Source organism: Myodes glareolus, chromosome 1 (assembly GCF_982192425.1).
Source record: "Myodes glareolus chromosome 1, mMyoGla1.1, whole genome shotgun sequence".
Lineage (NCBI taxonomy): Eukaryota > Metazoa > Chordata > Mammalia > Rodentia > Cricetidae > Myodes > Myodes glareolus.
The window spans coordinates 78,602,880-78,621,233 of NC_142026.1; the positions used below are offsets into that span (position 1 = coordinate 78,602,880).

The 18,354-nt window shown below is 35.8% G+C and overlaps 1 protein-coding gene across 1 annotated transcript; it reads right to left on the reverse strand.

Moving 5' to 3' along the window:
- Positions 1 to 541: 541 nt before the first annotated feature.
- LOC125396698 (vomeronasal type-1 receptor 4-like) lies at positions 542 to 1,453 on the reverse strand. The gene has a single exon (XM_048428706.2). It carries the CDS (start codon positions 1,451 to 1,453, stop codon positions 542 to 544), a length of 912 nt encoding a protein of 303 aa, XP_048284663.2.
- Between the last annotated feature and the right edge of the window lie 16,901 nt (positions 1,454 to 18,354).

Sequence of the window (18,354 nt, forward strand, 5' to 3'; positions counted from 1 at the left end):
TGTGAACTTTTTTCTTTAAGGACAAAAACTATTTTGTCTTTAACTCTAGAGGTTGACATATACATTCTCTTTCAAAGATGTGGCTTACACAACTTCAGTGAATTAAGTAGATAGGAGCATCTATGTATAAGTAATAACAAGCATGATAGAGTCAAGTAAATTTATTATTTATATCAGTTTGTACCACTATATATCACTCTTTGCTTCTGACAAAGGTTTCTAATACATATACTTTTCCATCATTCACTTTCTGGAAATACACATCATGTGATTGAGTTCTAACTCACTCAATTTTCCCCAAGCAGCAGTGCTTATAATTTCTAATAATGGAGCACAATACATCTGGTACAAGCCAATATGTTCCACCCAAAGGTTCAAAAATAAACAAATGAGGTTCAACCACATGTTACAGCTTACCTTAGGATGACAAATGGATTCTACATTAATTTATATGTTGAATTTTGAAGAGACTTAATGAATAAATTATTAGATAATATGCAAAAAGTATCAAATCTTAGTACTTATATAATTACATGCTATTTCAATTTTTCCTGCAGAGAAAAAGGAATTTATGTATAATGATGGAGTTATAACTCATAATAAAAGGGCCAAGTGTGGGGAAGCACATAGAAATCATGGATGTGATGTTCATTAGCCACCATCCACTATTATATTCTAGAGCAATCCGACCCTGTAAGATAGAGGAGACGGCATAAAAACCTAGAAAGGTGAACACTAGGATCAGGATGCTTTTAGTGGCTCTAGACTCAGGGGATACACTGATGGAAACATGAGAGCTATGGATATGTTGAACCCTTTGCTTGTGCCTGTACAGAATGACTATCATGGATCCACCAGACCAGGCAATGATCACAGAAAGCAAAATTTCAGGTAATACACAGAAAGCTATAAACAACAAGCCTGTGACTTCATCATAACCTACAGTGGAGCAATATTTTGAATCTCCTTTGAGTGTATGATTTTTGCTGTTACTTTTAATATACAAATACACAGGGAAAATCAAATTTATGACCATATATATGACCCAGCAGAGGGAAATGGAGGGTCCTTTGTACTTTGAAGCTTTGACTTTCAGATCCTTCCAACAAGAGTCACAGGGACTGATGGTGATGGCCTGAAAGACATTCAAAAAACAGATGGTACCAATTGGTATGTTTCTGCCAAGTCTTTGAATATACAAAAGAAGATTGCAGTCAAAATCATTGATAAGCCATTTCATTCCAAAAGTCTGTATTGTCACTAACATACCACTGGAAACAATGACCAAAGAGTTCGCTGTGAATAGATGTATGAAAATCAAATCCTTGGTCTTTAACTTCTGATCAATACAGTAATGGATGAGATAGTAGAAAAGAAGAGAAAAATTTCCCAGAAATTCGATGGTACTCTGAAGTAAGAACACTATTCCAATTGCCAAATACTTGAGGTTCATTCTGTCATTTAGTATTTTTTTGTATGAATTATTGCAAAAGTCACTTGGTTAAGCAAAATAATTAATTAATTGAATTTTATTCTATACCTATAATATGGGTGTACCAGAATTGTTTGAATTTCTGATTGCAAAGCCAATATGTATAATATACCAAATCATTGCTTCAAATAAAATTTAATTTGTAAACAATAATAATTCTTTGTAAGACTGCTGAAGTATTCAAGTGCACATACTCAGTAAGGAATAAACAGGGTAAGAATGACAGTGCTTTTTTGGATATAATGCTTGGATCATGATGATGTCATAGCAGAAAAATAAAGTAGAAAACAACTATTTGTAACCATTGGGTTAAGTAGTCATCTAACAGAGTGGAAAGTGTGATCACACTGTAGCCAATATTTTGGAAGTCTCTGTGTTACTGTAAATAATATAAATTTACATTTCAATCTATGACTTTGCCTTCAAAATTCACAATCTATTCATAAAAGTTAACCTCTCATTTTAGATTCCCCCCACTTCTTTTAAGAGTATACAGCCTTAGCTATACTGATCCTGCTATTCTCTGCAGCAGTGTAAATGAAAGATCAAAGAACTCACAAAACCCAGTGAAATAAATAAAACAGAAAAAATTAAAATATGTGTTTTCACATTGTAAGCCTAATTAGGCAAATCGCAACATAGGTCAGCAGTTATCCAGTCTCTAACAGGTTAACATTGAAAGGAACTCATCTTCCAAGAATTTTACCTCATTCAGGAATACAGCAGAACATCATTATCAATGACACAGTTTTGGATTTACAATAGTAAATTCAATTTTTTATTTCTATTTTGTTTGTGGACGACTTTAGGAAGGGTTTCACTTTGCAATGTATGCTGGCCTGGAACTTTAAGCAAATCTCCAAGTCATCCTCTGGGTTCCTGGGTTTGTCATAACCCACAAAGTTCTGTCTTTATTGTCTCTATTGAGTTTTATTTGTGAATCCTAATGAGTAGTTTATCTATGTGTTCCATATAGGCTTTTTTATTGTTGTTCTTTTTGTTGTTGGTAGACCTCCATCCATCACAAAATGTAATTGGGAACTGTTGGAAAGGTTATTTAGATCTGATTGATATGAAGTTGGAGCCTCTACAGGACAAATGTCATGTAATCACAGGCACAGATCATAACATGATCATGAAAGATCCATGGATATACCTGTGATGCAAATTGTAAGTTTATTATGATGCCCATTAGAATGACATACAGAACCTTTGTGATACTTATTTTGTTGGGAGCACAAAGGCCCTTTCACCCACAGATATCCAGGCAAACCATGTGATATTAAGTATGTAGGACTGTCTTTTTTATAAAAAAAAAAAAAAGTAAATGTAAACCCAGCTTTTCAACCAAGAAATCTGCCAATCGGAAGTCATTAATAGCCTGGTGTCCTACATTAGCTGTTGAATCATACCCTATTAAACTCTCACAAGTACATCAGAGGTATTTAATTCTCTAATTGCCACTTAATTATATGAATATCCACAGGATCCCACATGAATCCACAACAAGAACCAGGAGGTATCTTATAGCTCAAATGACTTCTATGCTATCTGTTCGACACCAGACAAGATCCTTCTTTAGGCTCTTAAACTAACGCAAGCATTATGTCTCTGGAACTCATCTTATTGGACGAATGATATGTATCCTGAGTTTAGGTTCAATCCTATTAGCTTCCTTGTGCACCAGGGATTATATTACATCAGGAATAGTTTTTTCAAAACATATTGCGTTTAAATACAATGAAAATAAACCACCTTACATCAGATTTCCCATAAATTTTCCAGGGTGACTAAGTCACCCGAAACAAAATTTTATTCTCACCATTGTTGCCTGCCTTGACACCTGAAGACACTTCTTCTCTCATTGATGCTTTATAAAACTTTACAATGTTCAACAATGAAATAAAAAAATGGAAGGATTTTTACAAATAACATGGTTTTACAAAGGACATTTAAAAACTCACTTTGGTTTGGAGCTTCTCCGGTTTACCTACCTTGAGTACTTGGCTTACCACAGTGACAGGAGAATATTGTAGATCTGTGAGGACAGAAACAATTGTTCGCAGTCACAGAAAATTACTCCAATATATGAGCATTCAAGAACTTGTATTTGTCTTGAAATTTATGGAGAAGTGGAAAGAATTCTCCATATGTTAGTCTGGTAGAAGGACTGCAAGCCTTATTCAGTGTAGAGTGGGAAAAGATGGGGGAAAGAGAGACAACTGTCTGGATCCCCATTGACACTAGGAGACAGTTGGGCCATTCCTGGTTACAATATCTGGACGCACTCTTTCAGGTTTCAGTGGCTAACACCTGATTCTAGAGACACAGGATTATTTACAAGAATGTACAGTGTGGCCACATTTTTTATAACAACTGAAAGTATATTCTCACTGTAAGTATTTATTAAAGATTTTATTGAGTTTAGAGATTTCCTAGGTTAAACTGAAAACTGTTAACAGAGTTGCAACTAGAAATTGCTACTTAAATCTTTTCATTTGGAAATTTATGTGATTTTGATAATTGTTTCGGGTAGATAGTTGCATTGTCTTTATTGTTGAGATAAGACCTGAGAAAAAGCTTAGGAAAGGATTCCCCAAGTTCCTAAAGGATAGTGCCAGTGAGAACACATAAGAAATTTGATCAAATATGAGTTGCTTTTACATTCATATTTGTTTGTGCTCCATAAAGCTTCGACAGCCATATTTTAAAACACACAATTAATGTTCAGTTTCTTTTCATAACTGGCAACTTTAGGCAAAGATTCTGGAACTTTATTAAAATGCCATACTCAAATTATACTTCAGTCAATGAGAAACTGCCTGTGGTCAAGTGGATTGATGAGGGCAAGACAAACTCAATATTCATTTTGGCATCAAACATGCTTCACAGGGATCACACACTACTATTATCCATCAAATGAAAACTTTATTACCTTTACTCTCACATATTGTTCAGGAACATAATATTCAAAATAACAATGAGGCCTAAAAATTACCAGGTTAATGAAATAGCTTTTGTGCTGATGACTTTGCCTTGTATATGTGACAGCCTTAGATTGACCTACACAACTAATAAAAAAATTGTGTAGTGTCATACAGTTATCATCCAAGGATTGAAGAGGGCAAACAAACAGGTGGATCTCTGAAGTTCCATGTCCATCTAGCCTTGAACATACAGAGAGTTAGAGATATCTAAAAAAGAGAGAAACAAAACTCTGAGAAAAGACAGCTAAGTTTCTCCTCTGACTCCACACAGAGAGAATCACAAGACACACACACAGATACACACACCAATGTATATAAACATATACACTCATAAATACACACACATATGCTCACTCAATCACAAACACATAGAAATTTATAAACTTGCATGCACAATTCCTATGTAACACCCAAACACACTTACCACCCCAAACACAGACTCTTTTTTTTAAATTTTACTCTTCCCATTTTTATTTATTTTTTTTCTTTTTGCAGTTTTTTTTATTTTATTAAATTATAAAAGTTTCCATTTCCACCCCTCCTCCCAACACCCTCCCACTTCCTCCACTCCCTCTCCTCCTCCCTCTCCATCCCTAAGAGCAGTCAGGGTTTCCGGCCCTGTGGGAAGTTCAAGTTCCTCCCCCCTCCCTCCAGGTCCAGGGAAGGTGAGAATCCAAACAGACTGGATTGCCAAAATCCAGTATTTGCAGAGGAAGCAAGTCCCAGTGTCATTGTCAATGGCTTTTCAGAAAGGCTCCGGGCCAGCCACATTCAGAAAATTCAGCCACATTCAGAGAATCTGGCTGGATCACGTGCTCGTTCAGTCCCAGTCCAACTGGCGTTGGTGAACTCTCATTATATCAGACCCCTTGTATCAGTGGGTGCTCGCATCCCTCGCGGTCCTGATTTCTTTTTTCATTTTCTTCATCCTTCTGCTCCTCCTTTTGCTCTCAAAGCACAGTTCTGGTGCTTTGAGAGCCTGCCTGACGACAGGCAAGCCCTGTCTCAGCTCAGCCACATTCCTGGCCAGCAAGAGAGAGTGAACTTCTAGCAGACATCCATTGGAGGAGGGGTGAGTTTGCTCCTGGCCCGAGGGCTTTGGCTAGGAGGAATTCAGACTTTCCCCGCCCCCCTCAACTTTCTGGTCACCTGACAGAGGCGGCTCCTCCCTGTGGAGCTCTCCCGAATCCGTCCCAGCCTTTATCCAGGTACACCTTCCTCTCTTCCCCCTTTCCCTCTGGGGCCACAAGATCTCCCCAGAGCTGCTGCCTTGCTTGCTGGGCCTGGGCTGTGGGCTCAGTCTGACAGGGGAAGTTCCTGTGCTTTGAGAGCCTGCCTAATGACAGGCAAGCTCTGTCTCAGCTCAGCCACATTCCTGGTCAGCAAGAGACAGTGAACTTCTAGCAGACATCCATTGAAGGAGGGTTGAGTTTGCTCCTGGCCCGAGGACTTCGGCTAGGAGGAATTCAGACTTTCCCAAACACAGACTCTTACATACTTTCTTCATGTAAGCCCACAAAGCAATGGGAAATCAACGAAAATTACACATATACCTTAACAGAAATAAACATAGGCACAGAGAAAATTTAATTGTGAATTTCAAGTTAAAGCTTATGTTTTTAATTCCTTGATCAAGTCAACAATTGATAACATATCAAGGTTTTGGAAAGGCACTAGACAAAAATACATTCAGGGTGTATCTAAACCCTATGAAATATCAAACATTGTAACAATTCAAGTTAAAAAGAAAATGTAGCAGGTTGGTTTAGGTCTGTGGTAGCATCTTTATCTACCAGGAACAAATCTCTGGATTGCCTCAATACCCTGCATTGAAAACTGGAAAACTCATACTGATGTTCCAATGAGGAACACATTTGACTTTGTATATGGATGTGAATGACTTATAATTACATCATTTTCACACAATACTGTGTTCCGAAGTTCAAGATAGAAAGCAGCCTCTTCAAACATGACCACTGACTTTGTGAGAAATACAGGTTCTGCCCCATAACTAGATGTAATGCTGCCTAAAAAGTACACAGCAAGCAGGTACTTTCCAGAATTAGATAGTTTTTTACTGTACCAATAAAATCTATATTATTTACATAAATCTGTTATTCCAGAATCTGTGTTGTTATACTGAACAATTCTGATTCATGTAAAAAATGTGTAAATGTAAATTTCAGTTACAATAGCTATAATCTTTTAACACCTTCAAAGTTATATTTCATGATTATTTAGGATACTCAATAATTACCTGAGATTTTTTTGCATTATACTGGATAGATGGAGCATTTTTTAATGGGAGGAGGTATTTTTGTTAGTGGCTTATTAAGGCTCAGAAATTTTACCAGCTTTTGAATGAAATGTCACTGAATTTGTGCCCAAACTAAAAATTCATTTCCAGATATGAATACTTACCATATTTACCTTCTTTGCTGGCTCTGCTTCCTATATGGGACCAAATATTCACTTGAATTGTCTATGCTGAAATTTCTGCTTTGTATGAAGCTTATGACATTCTGAAATTCAGTCCTGTGGAACACATAGGTAGCACAATTCTGAGATAAAAGTCTGAGGCTCTGTGATCTAATCTCCCTTCTGAACTGCAGTTTTCATTTCAACAACAGTGACCATGACAGTTCTTGCTTTGGAATAATTACCAAAGTTGGTTAGAAGTTTCATCTAAGTGTCTCCAAAGAGGCAAGTTTTTCATAGATGCTTTTATATTCTCATGACTCCTTAAAGACAACAGTGACAGGGGACGTAAGTCATATAAAGTTTCATGTGTGAGAATCTTGCAAAGACTTTTGTGTGTTTCATTGAACTCCAAATTTCTCTGGGTACATCTAAATATAAAGAAATGGATAAATAATTATCTGATCCAAGTTGCACCTGGTTTTACAGCACTAACCAGAACAGAGTTATAGGAATTCAGGAATAGCTACTGAAGTGTCTGTAAAAAGATAAACTCAATGTCAAAATTAACACTTGAAATCATTACAATTCTTCTGAACTACATGTAAATTAACTCAAAGTGATGATTTGCAAATATAATAGGAAAATTAACTGATATCACCCTAGCAATGGCACACGGTCTGAACTCAGTCCTATCATGTAATTTATTTGCAGTGTTTATTCACAAATGAAATACGCTGTTTTTTTTAAGTATTCTGTAAGCTGGGGCTATCTTCTCAATGTAAAAACACTGAGTGGAAACTAGAATCACCCAGCATTACCTTTGCCAAGGAAATTGTAGGGCTTTCATTTTTTGCAATTAGTGAAGAAACAGGAAAGTAGTGGTGTAAGATTTGCTGCCTGGCCAGTAAGCATCCTACTTTGAGAGTTTTCGGGCAACAGAGGCATAGAGATTTACAATTCACACAAGGCAACATTAACTCTGATCCACTTGTAAGCCTTTCCCAGAACTTGTTGAATTATGATAATTAAATTAAAAACAGTACAAATGTTGACAACTTCTCCTCATGATCAGGGTTTATTAGATGGAGAAGATTGTGTTTTGAATGAAAAAAATGTCCCCCACAGCCTTAGGAATGTGGACACTTAGTGCCAAGTACTTTAGGAAGGATTGGGTGGTATAGTCTTGCTAGAGAAAATAATTTACTGGTAAGAGAATTAATATTAAAGTCTTTGTACACTACCTGAAGGCTCTCTGCTTCCTGTTGATTATGATTATGATCATGTGATCACCATATTTTCTGTTGGTTCCCTGTTCTTGCTGCCATGCCTGCTTTTTGTTTACCCACCATGAAGAAAAGCCAATTTGGACTGTAAAGGCCAAATAAACTCTCCCTTCTATAAGTGGCATCCAGTCCTGTTGCACAGCAAACAATAAAACTAATATGTAAGTTGGTATTAAGAAGTGAAGACTCTGTGTAGATTTTGTGGGAATGTGAAAGAGTTTGGAAATTAGAATTACAAAACCAACTGAAAGGTATCAGAAGAACATAGTGAGATATTCTAGCTTTAGCCTAGAAAACTTTACTAATGAGAGTAACATGGATTGTAGATGTTAGATAAATAGGTTTCAGAATGAATCCATGATTTTAATTGTGATTGTGGCAAAAGTTGTTTTGTGGTATCTTATCAAAGAATATGTATGTCTGTTTCCTGATTAAATCTAATGAATTTATGTTAAGCAGAATTTAGGAGTGATAAAACTATGTCTTTGGCCAATAATGTCTAAGACAAAATAACAATGACTCTATGGGATGGTTATTACTGATAATTCTCATGAAGATTTAGAGTAAATAAAAATAACAGATATGGTATAAAGACACAGATTGGAATAAAGCAGCACTGGAAAACTTAAAGCTACAGCAGAGGTATGATATAGACTGAAAGAGAGTTGTAATTGATGAGAATTTTAGTACCTATTAAGAGAAACACTCTAATCCTGACTGGAATCATAAGTAGAGTATTATCAAGTCAAAATCCTACCAAGTTTGGATTTTATGGAGGGAAATGATAAATGCTGAGAATGTTTGCTCATCAAAATAATTGCTTCAGCATAGCAATGATGGTGCAACTTTGGTTGGTTGTAGTGACTCTCCATCCCAATACAAACATCTTTCTTGGTAATCTTTCATGTGCTGCTATATTTGAAGGCATAATAAATGCAAGGTTTGTTCTTCCTCTAAATTTTAGGGTACCACTGAGGACTCATGATGGTGACTGTGTCAAAAGAGCAACAGGAGGCAATTGAAGTTCAAAGTGTCTGTACATCAGAAAACTCTTAGGTAGGTGAATCTTAATATGTGAGTCCCCAAGACCACAGAGTCTAGATGTCTTCTGTTTCTGCTGTGACTTTCCATGATTGTTGCTGCTATCTTTCTTTAGTATAAGGTGTGCTGTGAATGGGTGTGGGTGATCACCATTGCCTTTAATGTAATGTGTTTATCTCATGGATTTATCCCATTCTACGGGGTATTTTTGCCTATGGCTTATTACGAAGATGATTACTTCTTAAAGTGTACTGTATTATTGATTATAAGAATTATATTAGTTTAAATAGATTTTTGATGGTAAAACCTAAAATAAGGAAGTGTCACACAGCAAGAATACATGAGTTTATACTGAAGAACCATATGGACTATGACTTACGTTAATGATTGAGAAAAACAATTGAATCATAGTAGCCCAGTGCTGTAGAAAATCCATCAACCAGTAGCCTTTAAGTTACCCATTCACTTGGGCATGGTCTTTTATACTATAAATGCTAATGTAAGTGTGTACTTTCTCTCTCTTCTGACTGCTGGAATTGGTTGCTGTTCCCCGTTGCAGAGGACTGTTATCTCTGAGTCTATCCCTAAACAAATACTTTTTTATACTCAATTATGAGCTAATGTGGGTTTCTTTTTCGTGTCCATCTTCACTTGGTGCCCCATGTGGATCCCATCTCCACACTTTGGGTAGAGCAGTCTAAAAGGCCCAAACTATTCATGACCCAGAGGGTATCCCACCCCCGCCCACCTGGCTTGCTAGCCATTCTGACATGTGTAAGATGGTATCTCAAAATTGTTTGATTTGCATTTCCCTAGTTGTTTTTAATTTGTCAAGCAAAGCATATTTGTCAGTATTTAACCAGGCACCAAGGAGGAAAACCAAAGTGGCTCAGGACTCTTTCTGCCACCACTGGTTGCATGCATGCTGCCAATTCAGACCTTTGCCACCTGGCTGCAACCATGACACCTGCTGGACAATAAAGATGATTACACCTAAAACAATTTGCTGAACCTCATAACAAAGGTAACTATTTGATTAATAAATGAACCAATAAATTTGAAACATTATATAATTACAGACAATATTACCATGCAAAATTTTAACAGCATTTTGCTGATACTATGTATTGTATTCTGCAGAGTTTATATAGTTATTGTAATACATCCATTTATTGGATATTGGAATTCTGTTTTTTCTTTATATTATATCCTTATGAAAATGGTTTGATAACAGAGCCAAGAATGAGGCATTTTTAGAAATGATACAGTCTTTACTGACTAATAATGAACAGCTTGCTGACAGGATTAATACTATCAAAAATTAATACTTATGTGAAAATTAATACTATTGAAAAGATAGCATTAATTTAACATATACAATTCAATACATGTCAAAGGTTACTGAGAAATTATCTGAAAGAATTCATACTGTTGAATTTGACAATCAACATCTGTTAAAAAGATATGATAGATTAGCAGATAGAGTATCTCTCCAGGAGGGCAATCTTGATGCTATTCAAATAATGTCCAAAGAGGAGATATTATCTTTAAAGGAAAACTTCATACCTTGGAATCACATGTGCAGAATGAGGACCAGAGGCTAGGTGCCTCAATGAAATCACTAGAAATATATACAGGCCAGGATGTTCAGGCTTTACAAAAGACAGTAGTAAAAAGATTTGAAACTATTGAGGAAATTATTGGAGATGATAAACAAGGAAAGAAGGTCCAAGGACAGGATTTAATATCATAAGTACCTGTTAAAGATGACCTACCCAAGGTTTTATCTTCCTACCCTGTAATCTAAAATCTGAAAAAGCATCAAGTTCTAAATGCCCAAAAGAATGCAAAGAAGATAGATGGATACCTATAGGAATGAATGATCTAAAAGAAATTAAGCAAGCAATAGTATATTATAGCTTGCATTAAACATTTGCTAGGGAGATGATAAAGACATGGGCTTCTAGCAATAAGACAACCACACAAGACTGGCTTCAATTAGTTTTGGCAGACCTGGATGAAGGGGCACAATTACTGTGGAAATGTTATTTGAAAGAGGCAAAAACTTTAGAACAACAGGGAAATACGAAAGGACTTGAGACTTCCCAAGATCAAATTCTTGGCAAGGGCACTAATGCTGTCCCACAGGCTCAAGCTCTTTACAATGAACAAATCTTGTTCTTATGCCACAAAGCATACTTAAATGCTTGGGACAGAATTCAAGAACTAGAAAAATAAATTAAGTCACATACCAGGGTTAAACAGGGCCAGAGAGAACCCATTAGTGATTTTTTTTTACAAAGTTTAACTAAGGCTGTATAAATAGAGTAACAGACACGGAAGCTAGATGATTACTTATTGATTCTCTGGCTTTTGAAAATGTCAACTTAGAATGCAAAAAGATACTTGGGCCTTTAAAGGTTAGATCAGCATCAATGGATAAATGGATCCTGAATACAATGAACACTAGGCCTTTTGACTATAAAATTTTCTGAGGCAGAAAAATTTTCAGAACTGTCTTACCCTGTCTTGGTAAGTATTGGAAATCTTTTTCTTGTATCCTTCTTGTCCTGTCCAGCTATTGTGCATTTTGTCAGCTGTCACTGCATGGGCAGTTCCTTTTCCAAAGGCCAGTTTTTCCAAAAAATAAAACAAGCTTAAAATGGAGTGTCTGGTACTCAACATTTTTTTCAGGAATAGATTGGTGGTGCCAGGAGCAATCATGTCTCACATCAACAGAACCCTAAACTTTTAAATGCCATATTCTACAGATCCTTGAAGTGGTTGAAGATTATCTATCTATGCAGAATACAATTACTATGTATCTAAAGAACCTGATTAGTCTGACTCTATGTATAACAAACACAAATGACTATTGATCTATAATACTTAATACCTATATAACTTAAAGACTAAGTCTTCATACCAGAATATTAAATAATCTCTAAAAACCTGTACAGTGAATGAGAACAAGGACCTCAAAATGTAAACAATGTATAACTATCTTGATTAGAGGTATAAATATATAATAATTCAACATAATAAATGCAACATAATAAATATATCCTAAAATTGTATCAACATATAAAATATCTTAATCAGATCCCCAATTTCTGTTCTGTGAATTTTCCCTTTTAATAAAGAAAAACCTTTATTTTAGAATAAATAGAATACTCTATTTGGAGTAAGATTGGGATTATTGACTATTGTTCAGCATCATCTGGCCACAAGGGTAGAAATGTCCTGACTCACAGTTGAAATTTAAAAGTGAGTGAAGTGTTAGAGTGCTGGATAAATCTTATGGTGTAGTGAAAATGAGTCCAGAAATGCAAAACGATAACAAATGAGTCAATTCATTCTCAGGATTTAATGAAAGCCTGAATAAAGCTAAATAAGGTTAATGTTATAATGAAACATTTATGGTAAGAAAATGTCTGTCTTTAGCTTTTCTTTCACTAACCTAAGCTGCTAAGGAATGTGACCCTTGAACTGACAGCTCTCAAACAATTGTTTTATTCCATACAGTACTGAGATTTTGTCATCCAACCATTTCAATGTCCATAGAAAGGACTGTCATTGTGGATACTACATGCTTCAGTAAATTCTCAGACATCTTGTAAAACTTCCTTCCTGCATGAAATGGCAATTGTACCCTGAGTCCACAGGATTCCCTTTCAAGAGGCCTTGTGTCATCTCAAATCCCCTATCTGGATCTTGTGAGGAATACCCCTTCTGGCAAAACCTAACATGATCCTTCCTGAAATTATGTTTTCTTACTGTGACTCAACTTCTTTTACCCTGTCATATGTATCTTTATCATGGTCAAAGAAGCAGGAATAAAATAACCACAAATAACCAACCTCAAAGGTTCTGACCTAAAGAAAGGCACATCATCTTATGCAATCTTTGTGTTTGGTTCTTATGTAAATGTAGTTGTAAGAATTTTTGTTAGTCAGGAGGTGGTAGCACATGCCTACTAGGGAGGCAGAGACACATTGAAATTTATGAATTCAAGGCCAACTTGAATTTAGAGCCACTTCCAGGATAGTCAGGACCACACACATACACACACACACACACACACACACATACACACACGCAAACATGAACTGTCATAAATATGTTGTTGGTAGAAATATTTGTCATACACATATTTACATGGCATTGAAAATTGGTAGAATTTTAATCACTACATAGTAGGTTAGAAAGGTATTGCCTTTATAGCTGTATTATTGTAGTTTGTCTTGATTTGCCTAATAAAAGATATTTCTCTTTTTTGGTCCTGAAATTGTTTTCCTTTATTGTCCTGTTTACCATTAGTGTACAGGTTTTCTGAAGAACACAAAATAATGTGGAATTTGGTGATGCATTGAAATCAACAAAGTCAGTGGCAGCAAGGAAATGAGAGTTTCTTTTGTAAAACCACATAGATGATCCTGAGAAAGATAGGACATGGTGAAGAGCCAATAAGTTGAAGTCAGATTTTTGTGGAAGGTAAAAAGAGCCCAGGTATTTAATGTTGGTGTGCTCTCAAAAATTACCTATGTACCATGATATATTCTGTCCATCAAGTCCCACCTTCTAAAGATTCCAAAGCTTTCCTATCTGTGCTCTTAATGGGGAAACAATGATTGAAAATATGAGATGCTTTGGTAGATATTTTCCATTCTTATTTTATCAGTAAAGAAAAGGGGCTTGTTGAGAAATGAAAAACTTAAAACTGTAGAGAATAAACAAGGGTAAATGAAATAAACAACATAGACAGTGAGCATTAGAGGGCTCATGGTACCAGGACAAAGGACAATGACTATGATAAGAAGTGGCTCAGGTTTCTGGAATTAAGGAAGAGGGTCAATTGTAGACAGAAGATTTTGTTCCTATCTGATTCCACTGCTGTTTAGTCCAAAAAATACACAGACGCTTGAATTATTTGTTCAGCCTCTTATCTCAGGCTTATTATTTACTATATCTTACAACTTAAATTATCTCACAACCCCTTTTTATGTTTAGCCATTGACTTGGTGCCTTTTATAAGTAAGGCATTCTCGTTTTTCTTCCTCTGTGTCTGGCTGGTGACTCTGTCTCTGCTTTTCTTCTTCCCAGAACTCTTAGTCTGGTTATCCCACCTATACATCCTGCTTGGGGATTGGACAAGCAGGGTTTTATTAAACAAAGATCATTATCATCATCATTCATTATTTTCATAAGGATTTTAAGAGCCTGAAAATTGAGCATCAAGACCTCAAAGGTTGTTTGTCATAGAGGACACAGAGGATTTAATGGGCTGACATATTTAAATTGGTAGTAGATATAGGGAAAGAACAGGAATGGCGATTGCTCTATTTTTGAGTATTACTGGAGATAAAAATACTCAAGACTGTAGTTCAAGTAAGAGAAAATGTGAAGAAACATCTCAGAGGGATGACAGGATGGAGGGTGCATAGAGATTAAGGGAGCCAGCAGAATTGTGGCAGTATTTAGAATTCTGGAAGTCTCATGGGTAATGGGATGAAAATAGTATGTGTTGAACCATTTATTCCAGAGAAAACTGAACCTATTAGACAAGACACATGCTAATAGGCTCCTCTGATTCCATTCCTGTCTCTGCTCTGGCACAGAGTAACTGGGTCCTAGCACTAACGATTGTGGTTTGTATCACAGGTTGGTTTGTCATGGATGTTGACCTAAACTTTTAATATTCTTACTAGAAAAAGGGTCCTTTTTAATTATCCACACAATTGCACATTCTATTTCAGACAGACACTATAATGTATTAATTTTAACTCTATTTTGCTTTATATATGCCCTGAACCAAAACATCTTCAAAGAAAATAATTCATTTGAGTACCCTGTATTTTAGTACAAGAGACAAAGTAATCAAAGAAGGAAGGTCTGGTGAATATCAATGCTTGGAAATGGATTTTTGGGGTGTAAATGAATGCAATGTAAATTCATTCAAAAAATTTTCCTCTTCTGTGAGATAAGCTAAAATGGACTTTTACTAGTCCCTCATGCAGATAAAAAGTATGATGATATCTTCATTGTGCATAAGAAAGTATTAACATTGTTTATAAATTTCTATTTAACAGAAGTTCACTACAAGTAATTCACAGCATTTCCTTCTTGACTGTATTATTGTTCACTGGTTTATGCTACCTGTTTCCTGATTAAAGACCTGGCTAGAGGACAAAGAATTCCAACATCTGACTACCCAGTGTAACTCAAAGGCAGTAATGAGTTCTGCCATTTACCTTATTCTAATTCTACAATGTCTCTCAGATGTGTCATTGAAACCAACATCTTTGCAATTAGAGAAACTGTAGAAAATCAAATTAAATTTTAGATGGCACAAGTTGGCCAAGAATAACTTTGAATATCTCAGAAAATATATTTGAAAAATTACTTTTAACTATTCTGGTACATTGAACAAAACGGCTCTCATTTTTGCTATTTGTTTTTTTGGGGGGTTGTTTTCTGTAAATATTCATATTCATGGGGTCTCTAGAAATCACTGATAATTGTTGAACACTACAATGTTTAGGGCAGTGATATAGAGTAGCTATGAGATGTCAGAATTAGAATGATGCAGAGTAACTGGGAAGAGTAGGCTCTGAGTAAAGTAAAGAGCCTGTACTATTAAGTTGAAGTGTACATAGAAAAAGAAAAAAGAGAGAAAAGCTGCATAATGATTTTAGAGATGGGAAAAATTAATATGGCTTATATAAAATGCCAGGTTCAACATGGAAAAAGGACCAGAAGAACAAGAGAGTGAATGTGGGAGTACAGAGATTGAGACGGTATAAAACTGACAGAGAATTGAGCCACAAAGAAAAAATGCCTCACTCTCACAGTTCATTGAACAAAGTAAGTAAAGAAAAACTCAAAACCCAGGATAAAGTCTAAATGAGGATTTGCGGGACACATTTTTTCCTAGTGTTTAAATCAAAAGTTAAACACTGATAAGGGTTAGTATTATTGAGAGGTCTTTAAGTTTTGAAAAGTTTAGCAATTCTTCAACTGAACTGTGGGAAGATTTTGAAATCTTTTTTATATTTTGCTCCAATTCTTATTTTTCATTTTCACATTCTGTACTTCTTTTATTTATTTTTTCATGTGTATTGGTATGAGGGTCACAGGTGTCCTGGAAATTGAATCCAATTATGAGCTGCCATGTGGATGCTGGGAATTGCGCCCAGGTCTTCTGGGACAGTGGTCTTTATTGTTGAGCCATCTTAACAGCCTTGGATTTTGAACTCTTTATTGAGACCTCAGAACAGTTATCCTGGTCTAGATAGCATTTTGTAGAACAATTCATTCAAACTGACCTCTTTTCTATAGAAGAGAGAAGGTCATTTTGGCATTTTGGATACTTTAAACATTTTAAGCCAACTTGATAAACTTCATTCCAGTTTATAAGGACACTGTGAATATGATTGCTGAGGAAGTCCAAGAATTCCCTTTCACAAAGGATTCTATAAAAATTTGTCTGCAACAGTGGGAGAATTATCCCTTCATCCATAGCCTCCTAATGACCCTGCCTGCAACTAATCCTGCAAACAGTGACTCTACTCATTTGAACCCTGTCATAGTTTCCCTTTTTATGATCTAGCTGGCAGAAGATCACCTCCCTGTGACTCATTTAATAATTATTGATCAACAGAAATAAATATCAATGAGAGGGTTTAGATGAGTTCTTATGTAAAACTTAAGCTAAAGTTTGGGTTGGAAGTATAGAAGACATGTACATGCATTGCTGTAACAGGTGGGATAGCAGGCTCTGTATAACAACTAATTGTCTTTTATAGATGCTTTTTACCTACTCTGCCTGAAAAATTTATCTAAAATATTGCTTATTAATTCTGTTTACCACAAGTATACAGTTTTGTTGCAGGCCACTTGTTCCTTTCCTGGACTCACAGATCCCAAAAATAATCACACAGAAACTATATTATTTAAATCACTGCTTAGCCAATGACTTAAGCATATTTATATCTTTGGTTAACCCATTTATATTATTTTATATTTTAATTTTTGAAAGTAATTTTATTAAATTATAAAAGTTTCCATTTCCGCCCCTCTTCCCAACACCCTCCCACTCCCCCCACTCCCTCTCCTCCTCCCTTTTCGTCCCTTAGGGCTATTTTATATTTTAGAATGAGGGTTGTGGCCTACCAGCAAAGTTCCAATGGGCAGCTTGCATTTCCCCCCTCTGGCTGCTCAATGACATCTCTTGACTCTGCCTTCTTTCTCACAGCATTCAGTTTCATTTTGCCCACCTAACTGTACTCTGCCTTACCTTTGAGACAAGGAACATGAAATACACCTCAGAGAAATAAGAGCTAGAACTCACTTTAATGGTTGGCTTAAGTCAAGATGATGAATTCATTGGAAACTAATAATCATGTCGTTAAGGAGATGAAAGATGTTTTCAATGGAATACCTCTCATCCTTAAAATTAACTCAAATATACATCCTCAACAAGTTCCAGGCCTGGAGTTGAATGTTGTAGAAGCAAGTGGGACACTCTCCTGGGTCCTAATCTGGCACAGGTACTATGGCTGCTGAGTATCATTGATACTGACAACTGTGCTTTTCATATTGTCACAGCTGTCCTTTACATAGTTCAGGTAACAGAAAAGATCATTCTCTGTGACCCTACATAAATCTTTGATCAATAAAAGTAACTACAGATGAAAATCACAGCTATGAAATGGGTATTTTTCCTTCACATTTAAAGAACAAGTTGAGAAAAACATCAACAAAAGCATGGGATAAAATCTACAATGTGGGGAAAAGTCATCAAAATGGAATAACAAAATGTTTCGGTAAACCAAGAGGCACTGTGGTATTTGATGAGTAATTGAGCACCTTCAAATAATATTAGAAATATTTGTGTTGTTTTAATATTTTCACGGTGAACAATATTTAGTGCTTGGTTTTCCTTCAACTAAGCTACTAGGGAATTTGACCCTTTGTACACTGTCATACTGCTTCTTTGTGCCTCACAGCCCAAACAAACTGTCAAAAAAAGAAAGGAAGGAAGAAAGAAAGAAGCAAAGAAAGAAGAAAGGAAGGAAAGAAGGAATGAAAAAGAAAGAAAGAAAGAAAGAAAGAAAGAAAGAAAGAAAGA